The following is a 23,315-nucleotide window of genomic DNA, read 5'->3' on the forward strand; positions in this document are numbered from 1 at the left end:
CAATGCGTGACTTGTTTTAGCATGTTTTTTGTAAAACCTTATTGGTGTGGGTGCTGCTGGGCCCTCATCATTATAACAAACATTGGCAAAAGCAAAAATTGTTTTGGTCTCAAAAAGCACACATTGCCACAGTCGTTCCTGGCACTGAACAAAACGACTGTGTGTCAATGATGCTCCTTGTGAAAGAACAGAATGCTGTCATTCACAGTGAAGCTTGCCAACTGACAGAGAGACATTTTAATAAACACATCATGTCCTGGTTAACGCCAGACCCAATTAGGGGGCCAATTATTCAGTAAAGTCTCAAAAGTGCACTTATGTCCTTGCATTAAGTGCAGATATATGACTTTCCTGAATTCACATGACCTTACGGAAGTAGGGCAAGAAATAGTACTCCTGCAAAATATTTGTGAACTGCATTTTAGCATGAGCAAATATGCATGTGTAGATTTGCTCATGCGAAAATCCGAGCGTTTGCAAGTTTACTTCCCCTCCAACCACTTTTTCCCCCAACCCAGGAAGAAGTTATGTCTGCCATTGTCAGGAGTAAATATCCAACCTTTCTCAGTATGGGAAAAGATTAGAGAAGAGTTGGTGAAAACCCTTAAAACATGCAAGTTAGTAGGTTTGCACAGACTCAAAAGGTCATTCTAACCCTGAAACTGTTGCTTATCTTCAGCGCCAGTATGTGGATCTGCGGAAACGTGGCAACCTAAGGGAATTGCTAGCATTCATACCCTGCTATTGAAGGAGCCCTGGCATTTTCAGAGAGGCTATTTCAGAGATCTTGTATAAGGGTATTGCTGCCATAATTTGTCACCGCATTACACAGCACAAAAGGGACAAGTGGATTATGTTACAGGACAAGTAGATTTATGAAGTAACTAACCTGCCCCATGGACAAGTAGATATTTTATTAAATTCCACACCCCTGATTCAATGTAAGTGTGTTCTAAAGATTCCTACCATGTTAGTGATATTCATGTGTCTTATAAGTAACAGATCCTATCCATTTTGTCATTGAGGCCTTTCGGTAATAGTGTGTCCAAACGTTTGATCCATAGATTGCCTATTGTAGTAACCTTTTAGTTATATAGCAGCCTGGTTTTGATGTTAGTGTCTCAATTATTTGAAATCGCAGTTGTGAAATAGAATGTCTTTCTTGCTGCCAGTGCATTGCTATGCTTAATGTTTTGTTTACTGTCCTTATTGTGCTTTTATGTTCCTTCATTCTTATCTTGATCTTTCTCTCCGTTTTTCCAACATAAACTTTGCCACATGGACATTTAATACTGTATATCACATTCCTGGTGTTGCAATCTGAAGTGTCTCAATTTTATGATCCCTCCCGTATTTGGACGAGTTAAATTCACCCCTATAATGACGTTACCGCAATGGGTGCAATTGAAACATTTTTTGTACCTTCCCACTGTCTGCTGTCTTTCTTTTCTGACCGGTTTTTCCATTAGATTCTCAATGAGATGGCTCTATATGGAAACTGTACCTTTATTAGACCGGTTTCTTTATTAGATTGTAATAATTAAATGAGATGTATCTATGTGGAGGTACAAATCATAGTTGTTGTGTAGATTAGCACTTGGTTAAATTATTATGTTCGCGGCATATGAGCTGCAGATCACACACTTGGGATAGATCGCCATCTGGTGTTGGGCTCGGCTGCTTGCATGTTGTTGTTGTCTTCGGAAGAAGTCTTTGGTCACGAGATAGGTGACTCCTCCCTTGGACTACAGTGCGCATGGGCTTACACTCCATCCTCAGATTGTTTTATTCCGCCATCGGATTCGGATGTAACTTTTCCACTCCAGTAGAAAACTTCAAAAAACAAGCTTTCGAAGCGAAAAACTTTTCTAAAACATCGAGGCACCTTCACTCGACATCAAATTCATCGTACCGGTTCCGGACGTCCACGCGGGCGATTGGACCTATCCGCGCCGTAAGGCCTACGGGTCATGGAAAGGACGCCATTTAAAAAATGCCCCCAGTGTGGAGCAAAATTCCCACACAGTGACCATCATAAGGTCTGCAACCTGTGCCTCTCGCCGGATCACAACGAGCCCAGCTGTCCTGCCCTTCGCCGCATTTCGATCCTAAAAGACCATTCGGCATCGAAGAGCTCGACGCCATATCATGGCACACAGACCAGCCCCGGAACCAGAGAACATATTCGATGAGGGTCCCGATGTCCCCGAAGAAGATTCCGAGGAACTTCAAATTATCTCAGAAGCAGACGACTCAGACGACCCCATTACTCCGGGGGCAACGCGTGAGTAATACTGCCCCTACCCCAACCCCTCCAAAGGCATTGGTCAAGACTTCGCCAGCTGGCCCCAGTCGAGACCGAAAACACCCTTCAGAAGCCCCGCCTTCGGGCTCTGCTCCGAAGAAACACAAGCCGTCCACTGGCTCGGGCCCGAGCAAACCGCATATCATTGTGCCAACGGCACCTTCGGCACCAAAGACACAAGACCTCTCTGCACCGAAACCGGCTCCGGCACCTAAAACACAGAGGCCCATAGACAAGCCGGCACCGAAAGCTCCCAAGCCTAAAGACTCAACTTCGGCACCAAAACATTCATCGGTGCCGAAACCTTCATCGGCACCGAAACTACCAGCTAAGGACTATAATACACCTCCTAAAGCCAAAGACTCTACCAATCACCCAAAACCTCGATCGGAACCGAAAAAATCGGCGCCAAAATCTGTTCCTCAAGACCAAGAACTTTTCCACCCAGATCCAACACAAAAAAGGATCTATATTAATCCAAAAACTGGACATGTCACTGCTGTACCTTGTAGGAAACGGAAACCGGATACAACACCTGCCCCAGTTCCTATAAAGAAGAAGGACTCGGCAACCTCCCCAATTCCTCCTTCCTCTCCTTTTCCACCTCCTACCCCACCCCCTCTGCCTACACCACCACTACTTCTACCATCTCCATCACATACACCCCCCTCACAGGATGATGATGATGATGATGACGATGACCTAGGGGGCGGGGATGATCCAGGTGATCCGGATGATCTTAATAATCCGTTCACAAACCCAGATACTGTACCATTGGACGACTGGGCATACCCTCTCCCAGATATGCCTGACCCTACACCATATCCCTCCAAACCATCACCTCCAGATGACCACCTGGGGTTTGGACAACTAGTGCACAGAGCAGCACTTTATCATGGCGTCACCATGCACTCCGATGCACCTGAGGAAGACTTCCTCTTAGACACCTTTGAACATTCTCAAAAGTCAGTTCAAATTTTACCCATGATTAAAGGGGTCATAAAACACGCCACAGAGCTGTTGAAAGACTCCGTACGGGCCAGGGTACTCAACCCAAGAATTGAGAAAAAATATAGACCTGCCCCAAAAGACCCTTGTTACATCAAAGGGCAGCTCCCTCTGAATTCCCTGGTCGTTTCCAACGCAAGGAAACGGGCCAACTCCCAAACTACAGGAGATACACCGCCCCCCGACAAGGAATCCAAACTATTAGAGGCATCAGGCAAAAGAGTAGCAGCACAAGCCGCTAATCATTGGCGTATCGCCAACACTCAAGCCCTATTAGCACGCTACGATAGGGCTCACTAGACCTGATACAACACCTACCAGACCAATACAAGGCCAAGGCAAATGACCTTCTACAAGAGGGAAAACTTATCTCAAATGCCTCCAATTAAATGTGCACTTGACGCCGCAGACACTGCCTCTAGGGCAATAAATACAAGTGTACTCCATAGACGCCATGCATGGCTACGCATTTCATGCTTCAAGCCAGAGGTACAAACTACCATACTTAGCCAATCATTTAATCAGGAACAACTGTTTGGACCAGCAGTAGACACTGCACTTGAGAAAATGAAAAAAGACACCGAGACTGCCAAATCCATGGGAGCATTGCAGTCTCCACAACCACATGGCTCCTTTCGGCGCTCCTTCTACAGGGGAGCCTCCAAAAACACTGGAGCAGACACCTCCTCCACATTCAAATCCTCTACACAAACATCCCCCAGTACAGGATATTTTAGAGGAGGATATAGAGGAAACAACACCAAGGGACGAGGTCAAGGCAGTACCAACACTCGTACCTCTCCCGCCACAAAACAGTGACTTTCCTCCACTCCCCCCAGACCATTCCATTCCACTCCAGTCGGGGGAAGACTCAAACAGTTCCTACCTGTCTGGAACTCCATCACAACAGACAAGTGGGTAAGACAAATTATCCAGTATGGTTACTGCCTTGAACTAACCTCTACCCCTCCACACATTCTACCCAAGCAACGCTATAGGTCACCAGACCATCCTGCGCTCCTCAAACAAGAGGTGCTTTCATTGCTGCAAAAACACGCAATAGAACCAGTTCCCTTACAACATCAGGGTACAGGAGTATACTCACTGTACTTCCTAATCCCCAAAAAAGACGAGCCGCTCAGACCAATCCTAGACCTCAGACTCCTAAATCAGTACATAAACTCAGATCATTTCCATATGATCACTCTTCAACAAGTACTCCCACTACTACAACAAGGCGATTTCCTTGCCACATTAGACCTCAAGGAAGCCTATTTTCACATCCCCATGCATCCTACGCACAGGAAGTATCTAAGATTTGTGGTGGACGGACAACACGATCAGTTTACAGTCCTTCCATTCGGGGTAACAACTGCGCCCAGAGTATTCACCAAATGCCTAGCAGTAGTAGCAGCGCATCTCAGGAGACAACAAATTCATGTCTTCCCATATCTAGACGATTGGCTCATTAAAGCCAATTCATTCAACAAGTGCATCCTACACACTCACCAAACTATTCAAATCTTGCACAACTTGGGATTCACAATACTATCCCAAATCTCATCGCCAACCCTCCCACATCCATCAATATCTGGGAGCCACCATAAATACCTCCAAAGCACTAGCATATCCCAGCCCAGCCAGGATAGCCAAAATACAAGCTCTCATTGAAAAATTTCAAACCCAACACTCTCTTCCAGCAAGAGTGTTTATGCAACTCATAGGCATGATGGCGTCATGCATCTTCATTGTGCCTTATGCAAGACTTCAAATGCGTCCCCTACAAGAATATCTAGCACGTCCGTGGAATCAGGCTCACGGAAAACTGGCAGATCTGGTGTTGGTGGACAGCCGCTCACATCACTCTAAAATGGTGGAACACCATAAACCTGTCCAAAGTCCGGCCGTTCTTAGAGCCTCTTCCACAAATAGTGCTGACAACCGACGCATCTCTCACAGGATGCCCATCTCCTAACACACACCACTCAGGGCACATGGACCACTCAACAGAAAGGCTCCATATCAATTACCTGGAGCTACTGGCAGTATTCCTAGCACTAAAATCATTCCAATTACATCTCCAGAACAAAACTGTCCTCGTCCGGACGGACAACATGACAGCCGTGTATTACATACAAAAACAAGGAGGCACACATTCTCTCCAGCTGTCCCAACTCGCACAGAACATTTGGAGATGGGCCATTCCCCAGAACATATACCTGCTAGCAGAACACCTTCCAGGAGTTCACAATCAGATTGCCGACCTGTTGAGTCGACAAACCCAACAGATCCACGAATGGGAACTACACCCACAAGTCCTACTCCCATTCTTCCAAAAATGGGGCCAACCAGACATAGACCTGTTCGCCACACACGAAAACGCAAAATGCCCAACCTTTGCCTCCAGGTTTCCCCACCCACAGTCGAAGGGCAATACAATATGGATGAACTGGTCAGGCAGATTTGCGTACGCTTTTCCGCCTCTCCCACTCATTCCATTTGTGGTACGCAAACTCAGGCAACAGTCTCTCAAGCTGATACTAATAGCTTCCACATGGGCGCGTCAACCCTGGTTCACAACACTGCTGGAACTCTCTAGTTCCACACCAAAAACTGCGCCTCTCCCCGTCCTTATTAACCCAGAACCATGGAGAAATCAGACACCCAGATCCACATCAACTGAACCTAGCGATCTGGCTCCTGAAGTCCTAGAGTTCGGTTACCTCAACCTACCACCAGACTGCATGAATATTATAAAAGAGGCCAGACGACGGGGGGTGTGGCTAACTGGCCACAATGAGGGTCGCAAGCCTGTAGAGCTCAGTCGCAAATCCCCGAATTATCCTGTGAAGGGGGATCCTGCGGCGCTGCCTTCGAGCTAAAAGACGGCGGAATGGAGGTGCAGTGAAGCGGGAGTGCCGGCGAGCTTCTGGAGCCCTGCATGTGAAGCAGACGGGTTGCGGAGAGATGGCAATGCCTGGCCTGCGGGGCTGAGGACGGTGACTCTCCCCGAGAGCCGCGTGAACTGCGTCTGGAGCTGCGAGCGGCGGAGGTGCTTGCTGCGGTGGAGACGAGTCTGGGACGACCGGACTGGCATGGGCAGGTGACGGAAATCGCTGGTGGCCAAGGCGTGTGGCTGCTGAACGGGACCCCGGTGGTGAGCCCTGGAGCACGGGCGGGCTGTAGCCGCGGCACTGGGAGTAAGGAGTGGAGCCACGGGAGAGGCTGCCGGGGTGGGGACCCCATGAAGACGGGAGTGCAGACTTGGTGAGCGCCGCGCCTGGGCAGCAGTATACAGCGCGACGAATGGTGGCAGGCGATCGCCGGCGGGGGCAGACGGGGCGCGCTGAGCGCCGGAGGCATCGGATCGCCCTCAGTAACGGCTGAGAGACGCGGGAGCTGGGCGGCGGCGGCCATTTTGAACCTCCACCCTGGGGTCGCTAATCACAAGGCACACGGAAGACACAGTAGTGGGCATGCCATGCGCGGAGTGACTGCAACGGGGAGAGATTTGGATGGTCCCCGCTGCCACGGGAGACGGCAGACGAGACCTTCGGGGATGCCCGTACTTATAGACTAATGGACACGGTGAGGGCCAGGCTGTGCGGGGAGCGCATCAGCGACTGACGCCGTGAGGCGCATATGGTGGCGAGCCTGGGAGCATAATGCCTGCGCCTGTCGGAAAGCGAAGGTGAGAGGTGCGGAGTGGCGGCGACTGTTGCCAAGGACCTTGGCGAGGCTGCGGCGGAGGGGGATGTCAGAGCTCCTGAAAGGCGCTGGGAGACCGAACTTTGTGCTGCGGAGGAGCGTGTGAACGGCGCAGCTGCGCTTGAGGAGACCCCCCAGGGGTGAACTGCAGCACTATACTGAGAGGCCTCCACCCAACTATTGTCTGCTACATTGGGATGTGACCGACGCTGCGGGCTAAGGTGTGCCGCCTCCTTTGACGCCTGACAGGTGCTGGGGGTCGCATTGTGGTCCCTGGGAGTGGAGCTGCCTGCGTCTGTCTGTCGCTGCTGAGAGCGGGGACGGAGGATACAAGTGACAGCAGTCCTACCTCTAGTGGCGGGGGTGGACCCCACTGACGGACCCGGATTGCGACCTGCTGAATGCGAAGTCTCCCTGGGGGGTGGAACCTGTGGACCCTCAGCGGGGGAAGCGGATTGAGTGGACCTCGCCTACTGATCAATTGACATTGTTCTGGGGGAACAGACGGGGTGACACAGCGGGTGCACCTGGCTTACGGGAAACTGGTGACGGATGCCCACGGCACAGCAACTGGTGATGGGCCGCATGCGCGCCAGGCAGCAGCAGGGCCCACTGCAGGCAACGGCCCCCGACCGCCCCCGCCACCGAGCGGAGATGGAGGAGGGACCGTCGTCTGCGTCACTTGCGGCCAAGATGGACTCTGTGCTGGCCGCTGTGGAGAAGATAGGGACAACTCTGGAGCACACTAGGACGTCCCTAGAGAATCTCATAGATAGTCACGTCTGACTTTACACTCCTACATGCGGACCACCGGAAGCTGGCGGACACGGTCGCCACCCAGGGGGGAGACGCTCAAGGAACTGGAACTGGTCACTCGCAGTCACGCAGCTGCCCTGCAGGACATGTTGGATCGTATCCATGCTCTTGAAGACAGGGCGGAGGATGCAGAAGGGCGGTCCCGTCGCAACAATGTTCGCGCTGTGGACCTTCCGTAGGGAGAGGAGGGGCGAGACCCGGAGCAATATGTGGAAAACTGGCTTCGCACGTTTATGCCACCGGGGAAACTGTCCGCCCAATTCGCGGTGGAAAGAGCTCACCCAGTGCCTGCCCAGAAACCGCCGCCGGGGGCCCGGCTGAGTCCCTTCTTGTTCAAACTGCTGAACTATAGAGACAGACGCCATTCTCAGGGAGGCCCGCAATGTGACTGGTCTCTCAGTGGGTGGCAACCAAGTTATGCTTTTCCCGGATTATACGGCGTTGGTGCAGCGCCGCAGAAACAACTATATGGCAGTGAAACGCCAGCTCCGGGAACTGGCATTGCCGTACTCCCTGTTATTCCCAGCCAGGATTCGAGTGGTTGACAAAGGGAAAACACACTACTTCGACTCCCCAGCGGAGGTCTGGAATTGGCTGGAGGAGAAGGGATTATGGACCGGGCCGAAGCCAGCGGATTCAGGAGACGGCACCCGTCCCCACAGGAGAGAAGGGCGCAGAAAGCGGAGACGACCCACGCGGGAGATGTTGGCGTGGACAGCGGCTCCCACGCCGGAGAAAATGAGACTGGAGCACCAAAATGTACTACAGGCGATCACGACGCTCGCGAGCCGAAGCCACGTAGATCCATCAGACACGGATGAGCGACCCGAGGTGCTGAGGAGCAGATCTACGTCGCCATCGACGACACACTCCGAGGACTATCGTGGGCCAGTGGTCACCCCGCAGACTGCGGACGGTATCCTAGACTGAAAGGTGGCATAGCAAATGGCATTCGTGCAAGTATTTTGTAGCTAGCTGCTTTACTTAAATGAGAAGGGGAGGGAGTCTGGAACAGGGGACTGACCGGGTAGACCTACCGATTGGGGAGAGTAAGTTGATGTGTCTACAGCTGCCTGTCCCGCGTTAAGGCCCATAGAGGGAGAGTAATTGCTGGGGCTGGTTCCTGGGAGTTTTGTCTGGGCCTCTCTAGCCGCACCACCCAACATTGGATGACGTTTCTTAGCGGCACGCCGCACTTAAGGGGCACAAGGGGACAGAGCCAGGGAGCTGCCATCTACACACACATTCCCCCAGGTCACACCCTGACCTAGTTTTCACCTGTGTACGGTTACGCAAGTTTGGACGGACACACTTGTGAGGTTCGCCCCAATCGTTAAGCAGTTTTTGTTACTATGTTATTGTTACCTCAGACCACTACTCCCTTACTTTACTGCAATGTAGACTGGCTGCTGCAAGTCCTGGGCCCGCTTCCCTCCGAACCTATACTGCTTAGTCATGACACACGTTAATGTTATGACGTGGAACATACAGGGCATGCACACTCCCTCGCGACGATACTCTGTCTTTGCCTACCTCCAGCGACACGCGGTCGGTATTGCTCTATTACAAGAGACGCACATGACACAGCCCGAATTAGAGAAACTGTGCAGGCGCTAGAGAGGTCAGTTATATGGTACAGTGTACTCGGCACACGCCAGGGGCACACTCGTGTGGGTTAGGGCGGGAGTCCCGTTCGTCTGTGGGGAGGTGTCTGTGGACGCTGCAGGCAGATACACATTGGTACGGGGTACACTTAATGGCCTGCATGTACTGCTAGCCTCGATCTACGCTCCAAACGTCTATCAAATATCCTTCCTCGCCCGGCTCTCACTGGCGCTCACCCCATACGCTGGGCTCCCCTGGTTGTTGGGAGGGGATTTTAATGCGGTACTCGACGTACAGCTAGATAGGTAATTTCCTCCGCTACACGCGACGTCCGTTGCCTCTACGGCGCGTGCGCTGGCTGATTGGCTCTCGCAGTGGGGGGTACGAGATATTTGGCGAGCTCTATATCCCATGGACCGCGTCTACTCCTACTACTCCAAACTGCACGACCTACATGTGCGACTGGATAGGATAGTAGGATCTCAGGCGCTGTTGCCGCTGGTGGCACGGACGGAATACTTGGGGCGCACGCACTCCGACCATAATCCAATGTGGCTCCAACTTAACTGGGAAGTGGATCGCCCTCCCATCCCTACATGGCGCCTGCAGCCCACAGCGCTAGAAGACCCGGAGTTTCGCTCCTCAGTGGAGACTGCTCTCCTCTCTTACTACGAGCTTAACGAGGGCACAGCGAGCGACGCAAGGGTGGAATGGGACGCGCTTAAATTAGTGCTCCGCGGTCACTGCTTGGGAGCCACATGGAACATGCGGTGGCAGTTGGCGAGGCCGCTTGCTCGACTGGAGTCCCAACTGTTGCAGTATGAGTGGGAGGGTGAGGGCCCAGGTGAGCGGGCGCAACAACTGGCAGACCTGCGTGCGACTCATGCGGCACTGTTGGAGCGCCTGAGGTGTCTGAATTATGCGGCGCATACAGCACGCTCGCATGCTTCGGCGGACAGAGCGGGACGGCTACTGGCTTGGCTTTTGCGGCAGGAGGCCGCTCGTGCCCAGATTGCAGCGATGCGCACGACAGAGGGAGAGCTGGTGTGCACCCAGAGGGAAATTCACAGGGTTCTGGTAGACCATTACACCCAGTTGTACCGCGCGTGGGGTCACTGCTCGGGAGATGATTTGGAGCGGTTCCTTGGACAAGCGCGGCTGCCAGCGGTTGCGGCCGAGCACTTAGAGGCCCTAAATTGCCCTCTCACGTTGGAGGAGATAGGGGAAGCTATATCCTCCATGGCGTCCGGGAAAACTCCGGGTCCGGATGGACTGCCGACGGAGTTTTATAAGGCCTACCGGGAACACTGGGTGCTGCACCTCCATAAGGTATATATGGCGGCGGTTGAGGCGGACAGACTGCCTCCCTCGATGCGAGAGGCTTATCTGGTGTCTCTCCCCAAGCCGGATCGGGACCCCATGGATTTGGGATCGTACCGCCCCTTAGCGCTTGTTAACACTGACTATAAGGTCCTTGCAAAGGTGTTGGCGGAGCGCCTGCCGCGGGTGGTCTCGCATCTAGTCCATAAAGATCAGAATGGATTTGTGCCGAAATACGTCCTTGAATCTGCGGAGGTTTTTCAGGGTGGCGGCGGATAGCACGCAGACATGGCCTAGAGCGGACTGTCTAATATTAGACCTGGAAAAGGCATTTGATTGCCTGGAGTCCTGCTGCTATGGTACGATCTTGGCTTGGGATTTCTGCAGCTGGTGGGTCTTCTTTACAAGGATCCTACAGTGCGGTAAGACTAGGCCCGTATACCTCGGACGCCATACCGATTGGTAGGGGGACCCGACAGGATTGCCCACTATCGCCGCTCCTGTTCGCTCTGGCGATGGAACCCCTGGCAGTGGCCATACGGGAGAGGATGGGGGCTGGCATACCATTGGGGGACGCGGTCCATCAAGTGTCTCTCTATGCGGATGACCTGCTGGTAACGTATACGTTAAAGATATTGATGATATACCCCCTCAGTTGGACCAAATTTTGTTTGAATTTGCTGCCCTTTCGGGGCTACGGGTGAATGCCAGCAAATCTTGTCTCTACGCATTTAGCGAGGGGCGACGGGATCCCGGATATATCTTGAACGGCACCAGAGTACAGTGGAGAGGAGACACCTTCCGCTACCTCGGGCTTCGCATCTACCGCCAACCAGCGGAAATGCTGGATGGCAATCTAGGCAAGGCATTTGCGGCTATAAAATCCCAGATACGTTTCTGGACCACATTGCCGCTGACGGTCACGGGTAGGGTGGCACTATCTAAAATGGTGATCCTTCCGCGACTCCTATATTACTTTGCTAACCTGCCCCTATATGTCCCAGCGGCTTTCTTTACCAAACTGTCGCAAATTCTCAGAGACTTCATCTGGGGAAATGGCCGTCACAGGATGTCGCTTAAAAAACTTTATCTCCCTACAGACCAGGGAGGATTGGCTGTACCCTGCTTTGAACACTATTACTTGGCGGCCCAACTGCAATGGATAGCCCGCTGGCTGGCGGATAGGGGCCGAGAAGATACCGCGACACTGCTACCGCCGTACTCACTTGAGCAGTTGCTGGTGCTTTTCCACCCGGCCGCCAGGACTACAGCGCCAGCCCCGCTCCTTCTGGCTGTGGCGTACCGCTGCTTTCGCAGGAGTCTCTTCCTCACTCGACATGTGACCCCGTACGCGCCGGAGCTGCCGCTGGAGGGCACCCCCAGAGTGGCGGGACCGCTCACTTCCCGTGCGTTACTGCAGTGGCGAGAGGTAGAAATTCAGACTCTGGGAGATTTGTACCGGGATGGGGTGCTCCTTTCGTGTGACTAGCTGGTGGAGGAGTGGGGGCTATCGCCGGGGCAATTCCTGACTTATCACTCCATAGTTAGGACCCTGGTTGCCAGATGGGGAGATATGACCGCGGAGCCCAGCCAACACCTTACCATACAATATCTGCACGTGATGGGGAGAGGCCGGCGGCTGATTAGTTGGTTTGCAGCGTCATTACGAACGCATACGCGTTTGCCCTGGAACCACTTAAAGGCAAGTGGGAAACAGACTTAGGGAGGCAGCTGACAGATACAGAGTGTGTCCGTATACTGAAAAGCCCGGTGCGTATACCTAGAAATATGCGCCTTCGGCAGATACAACTGTTTGTGCTCCACAGAGCGTATCTCAATCGCTACTTTCGCTGTACTGACGCAAAATGTCCTAGGTGCGCAGAGATGGGGGCTGATCTCATTCACATGTTGTGGGGCTGTTGTAAACTGCAATCCTACTGGAACGCGGTCCACGACTCCCTGCGCGCTATAACACACCGTGACATACCTTTTGACTGGATGGTCCACCTGCTGCACCACTTTCGCAGATCCCCGGAAACCAAGGTGACGGCTCGATTCCTAGATCTGGGATTCGCGGTCGCAAAACGCCTCATAACTAGGAGGTGGAAGGCACAAGACCCACCTCACACGCGGGCATGGAGGTGCTCGCTTGCTGCATGGGCCGGGGCAGAGGGGACTGCTATCAGACGGGAGGAGACATTGGGGCTGCGGAAGACTCCCATCGCCATACAGTGGGAGGAGTTACTCCGGGCACTTAGACGGGTTGAGGAGGTGGATGGAGAGGGTGAGACAGCAAGTGGGGAGACGACTCCGAGGCGGGCACCAGGGGACCTGCCGGAATGACTTCGTGATGTTCCACGCATGCTATGCAACTAGTTTAGGTATCATGAGAACACGCGCTTATATACGAGACTGTGAGTCACGACTGCGCCACAGCACATCAACGTGAGGGACAGGGGACAGACGGGTGGCAGGCACAGGGCTATGTCCAACGGAGCTGGTCTGGGTTCGAGGTGGTTGAGGTTTTCCATGGAGTTGTTGTTCTATTACCATTTGTTGGAAATAGTTGCGAATCTGGTTGAGAGGCTTATTGGGACAATTTGATGGGCTAATGCAGAGGAATGGTGGGTTGTGCATCGTACTGTTTAAAGTTTGAACTGTGACAGGGGTCCTGAGGAATTGGATAGAGCTATCATTCGAGGAGCTGTTAAATGACCACGTTCCTGGCATGTGCGATGTATAATGCTATTGACACTAAGAGTTCCGACTACGGAATACATATGTCAGTGTACTGTAAGTTTGCAACTATGGTTACAAAATTAATAAAAATAGATTTAAACAAAAAAAAAAGAGGCCAGACGACCTACTACTAGAGCCTGCTACGCTGCAAAATGGAAAAGATTTGCCATTTACTGCACTAACAATGATATACGTCCACTGGATGCATCCATCCAGAACATCATTTGCTACTTACTACACTTGCAAAGATGTAATTTAGCGTACTCATCCATACGTCTTCACCTAGCAGCAGTAGCTGCCTACTTACAAAATCGACAACACTTGTCATTATTTAGAGTACCAGCGATCAAAGCCTTCATGGAAGGTCTTAAAAGGATTATTCCTCCCAGATTACCACCCTCTCCAGTGTGGAACCTAAATATTATTCTCACAAGGCTCATGGGTACCCCATTTGAACCTCTGCATAAATGCGAACTACAGTTCCTTACATGGAAAGTAGTGTTCCTTATTGCTATCACATCCCTTAGAAGGGTAAGTGAGATCCGGGCTTTAACCATACAAGAACCATTCCTACAGCTACACCGTAACAAAGTGGTTCTTAGAACAAATCCTAAATTCCTACCCAAAGTCATTTCTCCGTTCCATCTTAATCAATCAGTCGAGCTACCAGTGTTCTTCCCAAATCCAGACTCTGTAGCTGAAAGAGCTCTTTATACCTTAGACGTTAAAAGAGCCCTACTTTACTACATTGACAGAACCAAACCATTCCGCAAAACCGAACAATTGTTTGTTGCTTTCTCTCCACCACATAAAGGCAACCCCATTTCCAAATCCGGAATAGCCAGGTGGATAGTTAAATGTATCCAAATATGCTACCACAAGGCTAAACGCACTCTTAACAGTTCCCCCTAGAGCGCATTCCACACGCAAAATAGGGGCTTCCATGGCATTCCTAGGAAACATCCCCTTAGAAGATATTTGTAAGGCAGCCACATGGTCTACAACACACACCTTCACTAAACACTACTGTGACGTGCAAGCCAAACAACAAGCTTCTGTGGGTCAGGCTGTCCTTAAAACTTTATTCCAAACTGCTGCAACTGATACAGGTGACCACTGCTAGGGGAGACACTGCTATATTGTCTATCCTAAGTGTGTGATCTGCAGCTCATATGCCTCGAACGGAATATGCTACTTACCAGTATGCCTCTGTTCTTGGCATGTAGAGCTGCAGAGCCACACAGCATCGTCTTACTTGGACATTACACATGGACATCCTTTCTTTATTTTTACAAACGCCATCATTTCCCATCATGGCGAAAAACAATCTGAGGATGGAGTGGATGCCCATGCGCACTGTAGGCCAAGGGAGGAGTCACCTATCTCGTGACCAAAGACTTCTTCCGAAGACGACAACCTGCAAGCATCCGAGCCCAACACCAGATGGCGATCTATCCTAAGTGTGTGGCTCTGCAGCTCTACATGCCAAGAACAGATGCATACTGGTAAGTAGCATATTCTTTGTAGAGCACAGAGGAGCAATTTGTTTAATATATTCTGCAATCTATGATGTGCGCCATTGCCCATTTAGCTATGATGGGGAAGTGGTGGAGCCCACATGTCTCCTTACATAGGGCCTGGCGGGTTTAATACCGTCCGGCATAGACCCGTCGCGGCAGGAATGACGTAGTCTCATCAGGTGTTTTGTTTTAAGAATGGTGTTCAAATAGTGGCGTTCGAACACCTCACTTCATTCGATTGCTGACTGTCGGAGTGACAGGACGGAGGATACTCTCTGCAAAGTCTAAGGTAACTACGGGGAGAAATATAGATCATATTTATAGGCACAACAGAATAGAGGGTGCATCGTTATATATTTTTTGAACAGCGCAAATCCTATCTGAAAGAAACACGTTAGTTAGATTCCTCACCTTAGAATATCCCCAGGCGTCAGACTGGATCCGAAAGATTTTTCGTCAGCAATACCCCTTGCGCGTCGCTAGGCGTCGTCTGCGGCTCCGCGTCCGGCGTCGTGCGCCGGAATGACGTCGACGGAGTACTTAGACGCCGCCCTCGCGTGCTGACGTCAGTTCTTCTTTTTTCCGTGCCAGTAAGCGCAGATCCGGGAGAGCTACCCCTTTAGTCACTTTTTGACTAACTTTTTCGATCCTTTTTGATCTTGTCTCGACTCCGGTGCCGGTAGGATGCCTGGTTTTAAAGCCTGTGCTGACTGCAACCGCTTGATGTCGGTTACGGACCATCACCGCCGGTGCCTTTACTGCTTGGGCCTCGACCACGACGCGGAGTCGTGTTCGGACTGCAAGGCCCTGACCTCGAAGGCTAGACGGGAGCGGTCCCGTAAGCTTCTCGAGATTCGCCACTCAGCTCCGCGCCCCTCTCGATCCCGGTCCAGGAGGAGGTCCAAGGATCGGCCGCGGATCCGCAGCCGACGTCATCATCGATCGTCTGGCTCCAAGTCTTCGGGTAAGTCGAAGCACTCCAAGAAGTCCAAGAGGCGACACCGCTCTTCGGACTCCCCTCGCCGGTCGCGCGACTCGGTCGAGGGTCAGGGTGTTTCCACCCCCGCGGCTCCAGCGGAGCCGCAGGCGCCGCGCAAGTACCCATACCCGCCGGTCCCTGGGACTGACGCGACGCCGGCAGAAGTCAGTGCCTTCCTCTCGGCCATGAGGAACCTCGCTCCGCCGTCGACGCCCGCTGGCGCGCCTTCGGGCCCCGTGGACCCGACTGGGCAACTTTGCATGCCGGCAGCTCCGGCCCCGGCGCCGCCGACGGCTCCGGCCTCGACGCCGCAAGTGCCCGAGGGACCCGTTCCCGAGTCCCCGCCGACGCCGGTCGACCTCGTCACGCCGCCTCCGCCGGCGTCGACACCGGTTCCACCTCTGACGCCTGCTCCGCTTGGCGTCGAGCCCCAGTTCAGCCCCGCTCCGGGCCCGGCGCCGTTACGGCGTCTATGGATGCCGCGTTCGGCGCCGCTGGAGACACATTATGTCTATCGCCCGGCTCCGATCCTTCCTCCTGCATACCAGGAATCGGATGATGGGGGCGACTGGCAGGGATCCGAGGATCCTCTAGCCGTTCAGGCTCAGCTGTCACAGGACTGGGCAGATGAACTGGGGAGGCCAGTGGTCTGGATACCTCTCCAGACACTGGATTCATCTCTCCTACGACTGTGGCTTCGGAGGTGGGTGCTGCTTTCTCTGTGGTGCTGCGCAAGGCGGCCGCAGCCCTTGGGCTCGAGCTACCTGCCGTGGCTGTGAGGACTAACGTCCTCACTGAGGTGCTTCAGTCTGCAGCAAGCTCCACTGAGCCTCTGCTGCAATTCAATGAGGCCCTCATTGACGTTCTGCAGGGCACCTGGTCCAAGCCCTCCACAGTTCCTCCTGTGGACAGGAACGTCGCCAGGCGCCACCGCCCTGCTCCGGGCGACCCCAGTTTTCTGTCCCAACACCCTACCCCCGAGAGCCTGGTTATCCAGGCCTCTACCTCCCAATCCTCCTTCCCGACCGCTCCGCCGGACCGGGATTCCAAGAGGCTGGAACAGTTTGGCAAAAAGCTGTTCTCCTCCCTTAGTTTGGGCCTGCGGTCTTTGAACACCGCTTGCCTCTTGGACCGTTATTCCCACTCTCTGTGGGATACGGTGGAGGACGTGCTGCCCCTGTGTCCGGAGGAGGTCCAGACACGACTTACCCAGGCTCTGGCCGATGGGAGGGATGCAGCGCGACATGCTATCCGATGTGGGCTTGACACCACGGACTCGCTGGGTAGGGCGATTTCTACCACAGTGGCGCTTAGACGTCACGCCTGGCTGCGGTCCACGTCCTTTTCGGGCGATGTCCAGAGCACTCTCATGGACATGCCCTTTGATGGCGCTCGCCTTTTTGGCGAGAAAGCGGACAGTGCGCTGAATCGCTTTAAGGACTCCCGGGCTACGGCCAAGTCCTTGGGCCTCTCGGCCCCCGGTCGCAAACTTCCGCCTTTCGCCCCTTTCGTGGCCAAGGAAGGGGTGCCTCCTCACGTACACCTAGCCACCAGCCGCAGAACCAACCTGCGCGCGGACGTGGTTTCCGCCGAGGCGGTTCTGGAGGACGACGCGGTCAGCCCACATACACCCCGGCAGCATCCGCCTCAAAGCCTTCCTAGTCCGAGCTTTCAGGCCCATTCCACGCCAGTGGGCGGCAGAGTTCGCCATCACCTGCTCCACTGGCGGTCCATCACATCGGACAGGTGGGTGCTGCAAATCGTCCGAAGGGGCTACTCCCTCCCCTTCGAGACGACCCCTCCAGCCATGCCACCGCAGCACCACCGTATCTCGGGGGACCATTTGAATCTTCTCCACGAGGAAGTTTCGGCCCTCTTGGCCAAGGGGGCCGTCGAGCGCGTTCCGAGCCCAGAAGTAGGTCGTGGTTGTTATTCCCACTACTTTCTGATTCCCAAGAAGGGCAAAGGGGGGCCTACGCCCTATCTTGGACCTCCGGAACGTCAATGCCTTCCTCCGGAAGGAAAGGTTCAAGATGTTAACTTTGGCTCAGGTTCTAGCTGCCCTAGACCCTGGAGACTGGATGGTAGCGTTGGACTTGCAGGACGCATATTTCCACATCCCCGTCCTGCCGGCCCACCGGCGTTACCTGCGGTTCGCGGTGGGTCAAGAGCACTTTCAGTTTACCGTGCTCCCCTTCGGCCTCACCAGTGCCCCTCGGGTGTTCACGAAAGTGATGGCGGTGGTCGCTCATCTGCGCAGATCAGGGGTCCCAGTCTTCCCCTATCTCGACGACTGGTTGTTTCAGGCGGGCTCGCCCCAGGCAGTCGTCTCCCACCTCCAGACTACGGCGGATCTCCTGCATTTGCTGGGATTTTCCATCAACGTGCCGAAGTCACACCTGAGTCCCTCTCAGAAGCTCCTCTTCATCGGAGCGGTTCTCGATTCGGCGCAGTTCCGGGTCTATCCACCGGAACAGCGGGTCCGGGATATTCAGGCCCTGATTCCCATCTTTCAGCCTCTATCCTGGGTTTCGGTCAGGCTAGTGTTGCGGCTTCTGGGGCTGATGGCCTCCTGCATCCTACTAGTGCATCACGCCAGGCGGCGCATGCGGGCTCTGCAGTGGGACCTGAAGTTTCAGTGGGCCCAGCATCACGGCAACCTGTCCGACCATGTCTTGATCTCGGAGGGCACTGCACAGCAGTTGCAGTGGTGGCTCACGGACCGCGATTGGGTCAAGGGCAAGAGCCTCTCCCTTCCCCAACCGGAGCATGTCGTAGTGACGGATGCGTCCCTCCTGGGATGGGGTGGCCATTTGGGAGAGGCGGAGATCAGAGGCCTCTGGTCTCCGGCGGAGTCTCGTCTCCACATCAACCTGTTGGAGTTGAGAGCGATCCGACTTGCACTGAAAGCCTTCCTTCCCTCTGTCAGGGGAAGTGTCGTGCAGGTGTTCACGGACAACACCACCGCTATGTGGTATTGCAACAAACAGGGCGGGGTGGGGTCGTGGACCCTTTGTCAGGAGGCTCAGCGCCTCTGGACGTGGCTGGAACACCAGGGCGTCACCCTAGTGGTTCAACATCTGGCGGGCTCTCTGAACGCCAGAGCAGACGAACTCAGCCGCCGGTGCATGATGGATCACGAATGGCGTCTGAACTCCAAAGTGGCGCAAGGTCTCTTTCAGCAGTGGGGAGAGCCTTGGTTAGATCTCTTCGCCACCGACGAGAACGCGCAATGTCAGCAGTTCTGCGCGTTGGAATTTCCAAGGCGGCACTTGCTCGGCGACGCTTTTCGTCACGAGTGGAGTTGCGGTCTGTTGTACGCCTTTCCGCCTATACCACTTCTGCCCAGAGTGCTGAAGAAGATCAGGCACGACCGGGCCCAAGTCATCTTGGTGGGTCCGGATTGGGCACGAAGATACTGGTATCCCGAGCTACTCAGTATGTTGACCGATCCTCCGATACTTCTGCCCCTTCGGGAGGATCTTCTGTCGCAGCAGCAGGGAACGGTCCTCCACCCGAACCTGTCCTTTCGTTTCCTTTAGTTCAAGCGACACACACACAGCGGCAGCAGTCCCTGCTGCTGCAGCCTCCACATCACCATCAACGCTCTGACTTGAAAAATCTTTTGGCGCCATATTAATGATGTACTTACAATTTCCTCATTTCTTTCTGCGTCAAAAGGGAAAGACGGGCTGCTTTAAATAATGAAACTGCGTTACTCCGCGCATGAATTTCAATGGCTATTTAGAATTCGCCGTAAAGGATGGAGGCAAAGACATTTTACCAACGGCGCTGGAGAGAAGTGAAAGCTCTTTCAAGCATGCAAGTAAAGTTTTTTAAGAAAGGCGGAGGCATTTTACCGGTATTGAAATTACGTAGAAGGGCTCCCAATTCCCAAGTATGTTTTGTATCTGAAGACATTTCAGATTATCGTATCCTTTAAGAAATACAAACTTGCTGTATTTCTGCTGGACTACGAGCGTGTGCATTTGTAGCATTCCACACATAAGCGGGGGTTCAGCAATTACTTTGCCACTTGCAAAGGGACTTGTGGTCTCGTGTCAAAAAGGATTTGGTGCCCAGCAGCTCGAGCGCAGGGGGTTTACTAGTTTCCGGATTAAATGCGTTATCTATTTCAAATCACCTTCCCGCATGTAATAAAACGGCTGCAGCATTACGTGCGTGTTCTGTGGGCGTGGTGGTTACTCTTGCCTTTCCCATCACGCGCATTCTCTTTAACAGGTTACTTTGGACTGTATCTGCTCATTCCCGCCCCCTAAAGGACAAGCATTGGCATAGCCAATAGGTCTCGCCTTTGGGACCTTATAAGTTTTTAGCCATGCAACAGTTGATGTTGTTGTACCAAGGATATTGTGCTGCATAAGTAAATACTTAGAAGATCCCAAAAGCGAGACCTATTGGCTATGCCAATGCTGGTTATATTAGGTTTTAAACGATGTTTTCATATTAATTGAGACAAATATTACTTGTGTCCTGAGGAAGGGGGTTTTTATCAAACACCACAGAAACGCGTCGACGCCCTTGTTTAAGCAAACTGTTATATCCAAAGAACTTATTCGTGTCCAATACAGGATTTTGTTGATGGACATTGAATGGATTTATGAAATGGATTCTATCTGGAATAACCTGATCATGATGTTGTGATTGTGTTCACATTTTTACTTTTTTGTCTCCAGGGTGTAATGTATATGTGGAATTTCTTAATTTATATGATTGTGATTTTGCTTAATCTGTAAGATTTTTTTAATCCATAGAAAGAAAGAAGGGATTTTTTTTATTTTTTATAAATGTATTTCATGTTATACATTTTGGTCTGTCTTATCATTGTGTATACCATAATTGTTCGATAGGGTCCATCATTATTTGGTGTGTTTCGTATGATTTATCACTCTATGATCGGGTGGTTGTGATGTGTATATGATTATAGGTAATCTGAGATAACCTTCTGGTAGTCCGAAGAGAGCCTTTACCTTTATTTACCTGTGGTACCCTGTCTCTTGGGCAGTGGGGTCGCTCCCTTTCTTTACAAACAAAACCAGTAATTCTCCAAGGTTTTTGGCCCTCATGTAAGCGTGCATGGGTTTCTCCTTGAAAATGTTGTTGAAATCTGGCTCGTTTTGCAACAATTCCCATCTAGTGTTGATTATCTTCTTGATTGCTTCAGAGCTGGTTGAATATCTAGAAATTAGTTGATTATCCTTTGGTTTGATCCTTTTTATCAATAACTCTGATCTTTCCACCTTATCTGCTCGTTGCATGCAATTTATCAATGTATCCTCTTGATATCCTCTGTCTTCATATTTGTGTTTCTGTGCTAGTATGCTCTGTGTACTCTCACTCTGATCTGAGGAGATCCTATTAATCCTTAGGAATTGGGAAAATGGTAAATTGCGGATTAGGCTGCTAGGATGAAAGCTGGTGTACAATAACGCATTATTCCTGTCTGTTTAAAAAATATCTGTGTGTGATCTGTATTTGTTTGGTTACTAATAAATCCAGGAAAGCTATCCTTGTTTGGTCAAAAGTATGTGTGAATTTGATCCTAGGGGTGTGTGTATTCAATACACGGATCCTGTCCTCCAATTAATTTATTGTGTCAGTCCAAATCAGAAATATATGGTCTATAAATCTGCAGTACAACGCAATTTTCGTGTTACACTCCTGGACTTGAAAAATGTAGTCTTCAAACTTAGTCATAAATATATTTGCATAAGCAGTTGCTCCAGAAAAGCCCATTGATGTCCCGGTTAGCTGTAAATAGAACTTGTCCTGCCATTCAAAATAAAAGCAAAAGTGTAAGTTCCAATAAATACTTTGTCAGCTTTTATGTTAGAGGACTGTAGCAATGCCCATTCTACTTCATCCATACCCTCCGATTGGGGAATTCAAGTATAAAGAACTGTGACATCTATAGAACAAAGTAACCAATGTTCTTGAATCAATGCTTCTATAGTCTGGCGTTTTTGTAAAAAATCTGTGCATCTTTGATTTAAGAATGCCACGACTGTACAAATTTCTGCAGAAAGTGATTCAAATACTTCCCCAAAGGTTCAAAAAGTGAAACACCAGCAGATACTTTTGGCCGGAATGGTGAATCTTTCAGGTGTTTGTGTATTTTAGCAGTCCTGTACAGCCTTGGTCTACGTTGGTTATTAGCCGTTAAAAAATGACCTAGTTACATCGATCCAGCCCATATCTTCAGCTTTGTCCGAGATCACGTTGAGTGTCATGATCAATTGTGATGTTGGATCTCTTTCTAAATGCATTTATGTAGATTCATCCGACACATGTTGGTGCACTTTAGTTGGGTAATATTCGGTGTCCATTACAACTAGTGCACCCCCTGTGTCAGCAGCCTGAAATGTGAGTTTAGGATTGTTTGCCAAACCTTTAACCACTTTTGTTTCATACTTTGTCAAACTTTGTCTTTTGCATTTTTTAAAATTACATTTCCTGATGTCGTTTTTTAGGTCTCTGGACCATCCGGTCGGGAGACCGGAAGTCCGGAGATTTAATGACTTGGGAGAAGAGGGGCTTGAACCCGCCCCTCTTCTGCCCTGTTCTCCATTGGCTGGCCTAGTAAATGCTGGCCAGCCATTGGAGAAGAGGTCCCGTCACTCCAATCATGCCCCGTCCTTTTCGGATCGGGGGGCGTGTTTTTTGCGAAAAGTCTCAGGGAGGAGACAACAGCAAAACACGCCCCCCAATCCGAAAAGGACGCTGCCTTTCTCCGGTGGTGTGCTTTTGCTGTCCTGTTTGGCACTGACTGGCACCGGTGAATTCAATCAGGACGGGAGGCTCAGAAGACGCTTTTCTGTGTTCTTTATTTTCTGTAGTGTTTCATTTCTGTAACTCCGCTGTGGCAGTAGGTTTCATCAGTCTTTCAAATCATATGGCTGCTTGTTTACGTTTCTCTTCTAAACTCTCTGGTTGAGTGACTGCATCTGGGTCTTTCTTTCTTCGAGTGTTTGTGCGGCTCGGTTTCCTCGATTCGCCTCTCTCTAGCTTGATGATTCGATTCGGGACTCTGTAAATATTCCACCCTACCGTCTCTCTTTGATTTCTTTTTTGGTTGATGGTGTTTCTCCTTTCTCTTTGTGTTCTTTCTGTTGGTTTGTACGCACTATATCCTTTATCGTGTGGCCGAGTCGTTATTTATTCTATTTTTATTTTTGGAGTTTTATTATGCGCGCCCATGATCCCTCAGGGTCTCGGAGCACTCTACAAACAGCAGGTAAGTTAAACATAAAAGGGAGCAATGCTAAAGGAAAAAGCAATCCTGAAAGCACATACA

At 51.5% G+C, this 23,315-nt stretch overlaps 1 protein-coding gene across 6 annotated transcripts in view; it reads left to right on the top strand.

Annotated features, from left to right (window-relative positions):
* FOXJ2 (forkhead box J2) overlaps positions 1-23,315 on the top strand; it is a 302,004-nt gene that overhangs the window by 140,152 nt on the left and 138,537 nt on the right. Inside the window, exon 1 of one of the 6 annotated variants that reach the window (XM_085619905.1) lies at positions 22,718-23,255. The exons of 3 other annotated variants lie outside the window; for them this stretch is intronic. In XM_085619905.1, the coding sequence (XP_085476031.1) occupies positions 23,097-23,255 (159 nt within the window). In that variant the 5' untranslated portion in view covers positions 22,718-23,096. Of the gene's footprint in view, positions 1-22,717; positions 23,256-23,315 lie in introns of those variants that run through there. 2 more of the 6 variants (XM_085619904.1, XM_085619903.1) reach the window with 2 other exon arrangements.

This window comes from Triturus cristatus, chromosome 7 (assembly GCF_964204655.1).
Source record: "Triturus cristatus chromosome 7, aTriCri1.1, whole genome shotgun sequence".
Taxonomy (NCBI): Eukaryota; Metazoa; Chordata; class Amphibia; order Caudata; family Salamandridae; genus Triturus; species Triturus cristatus.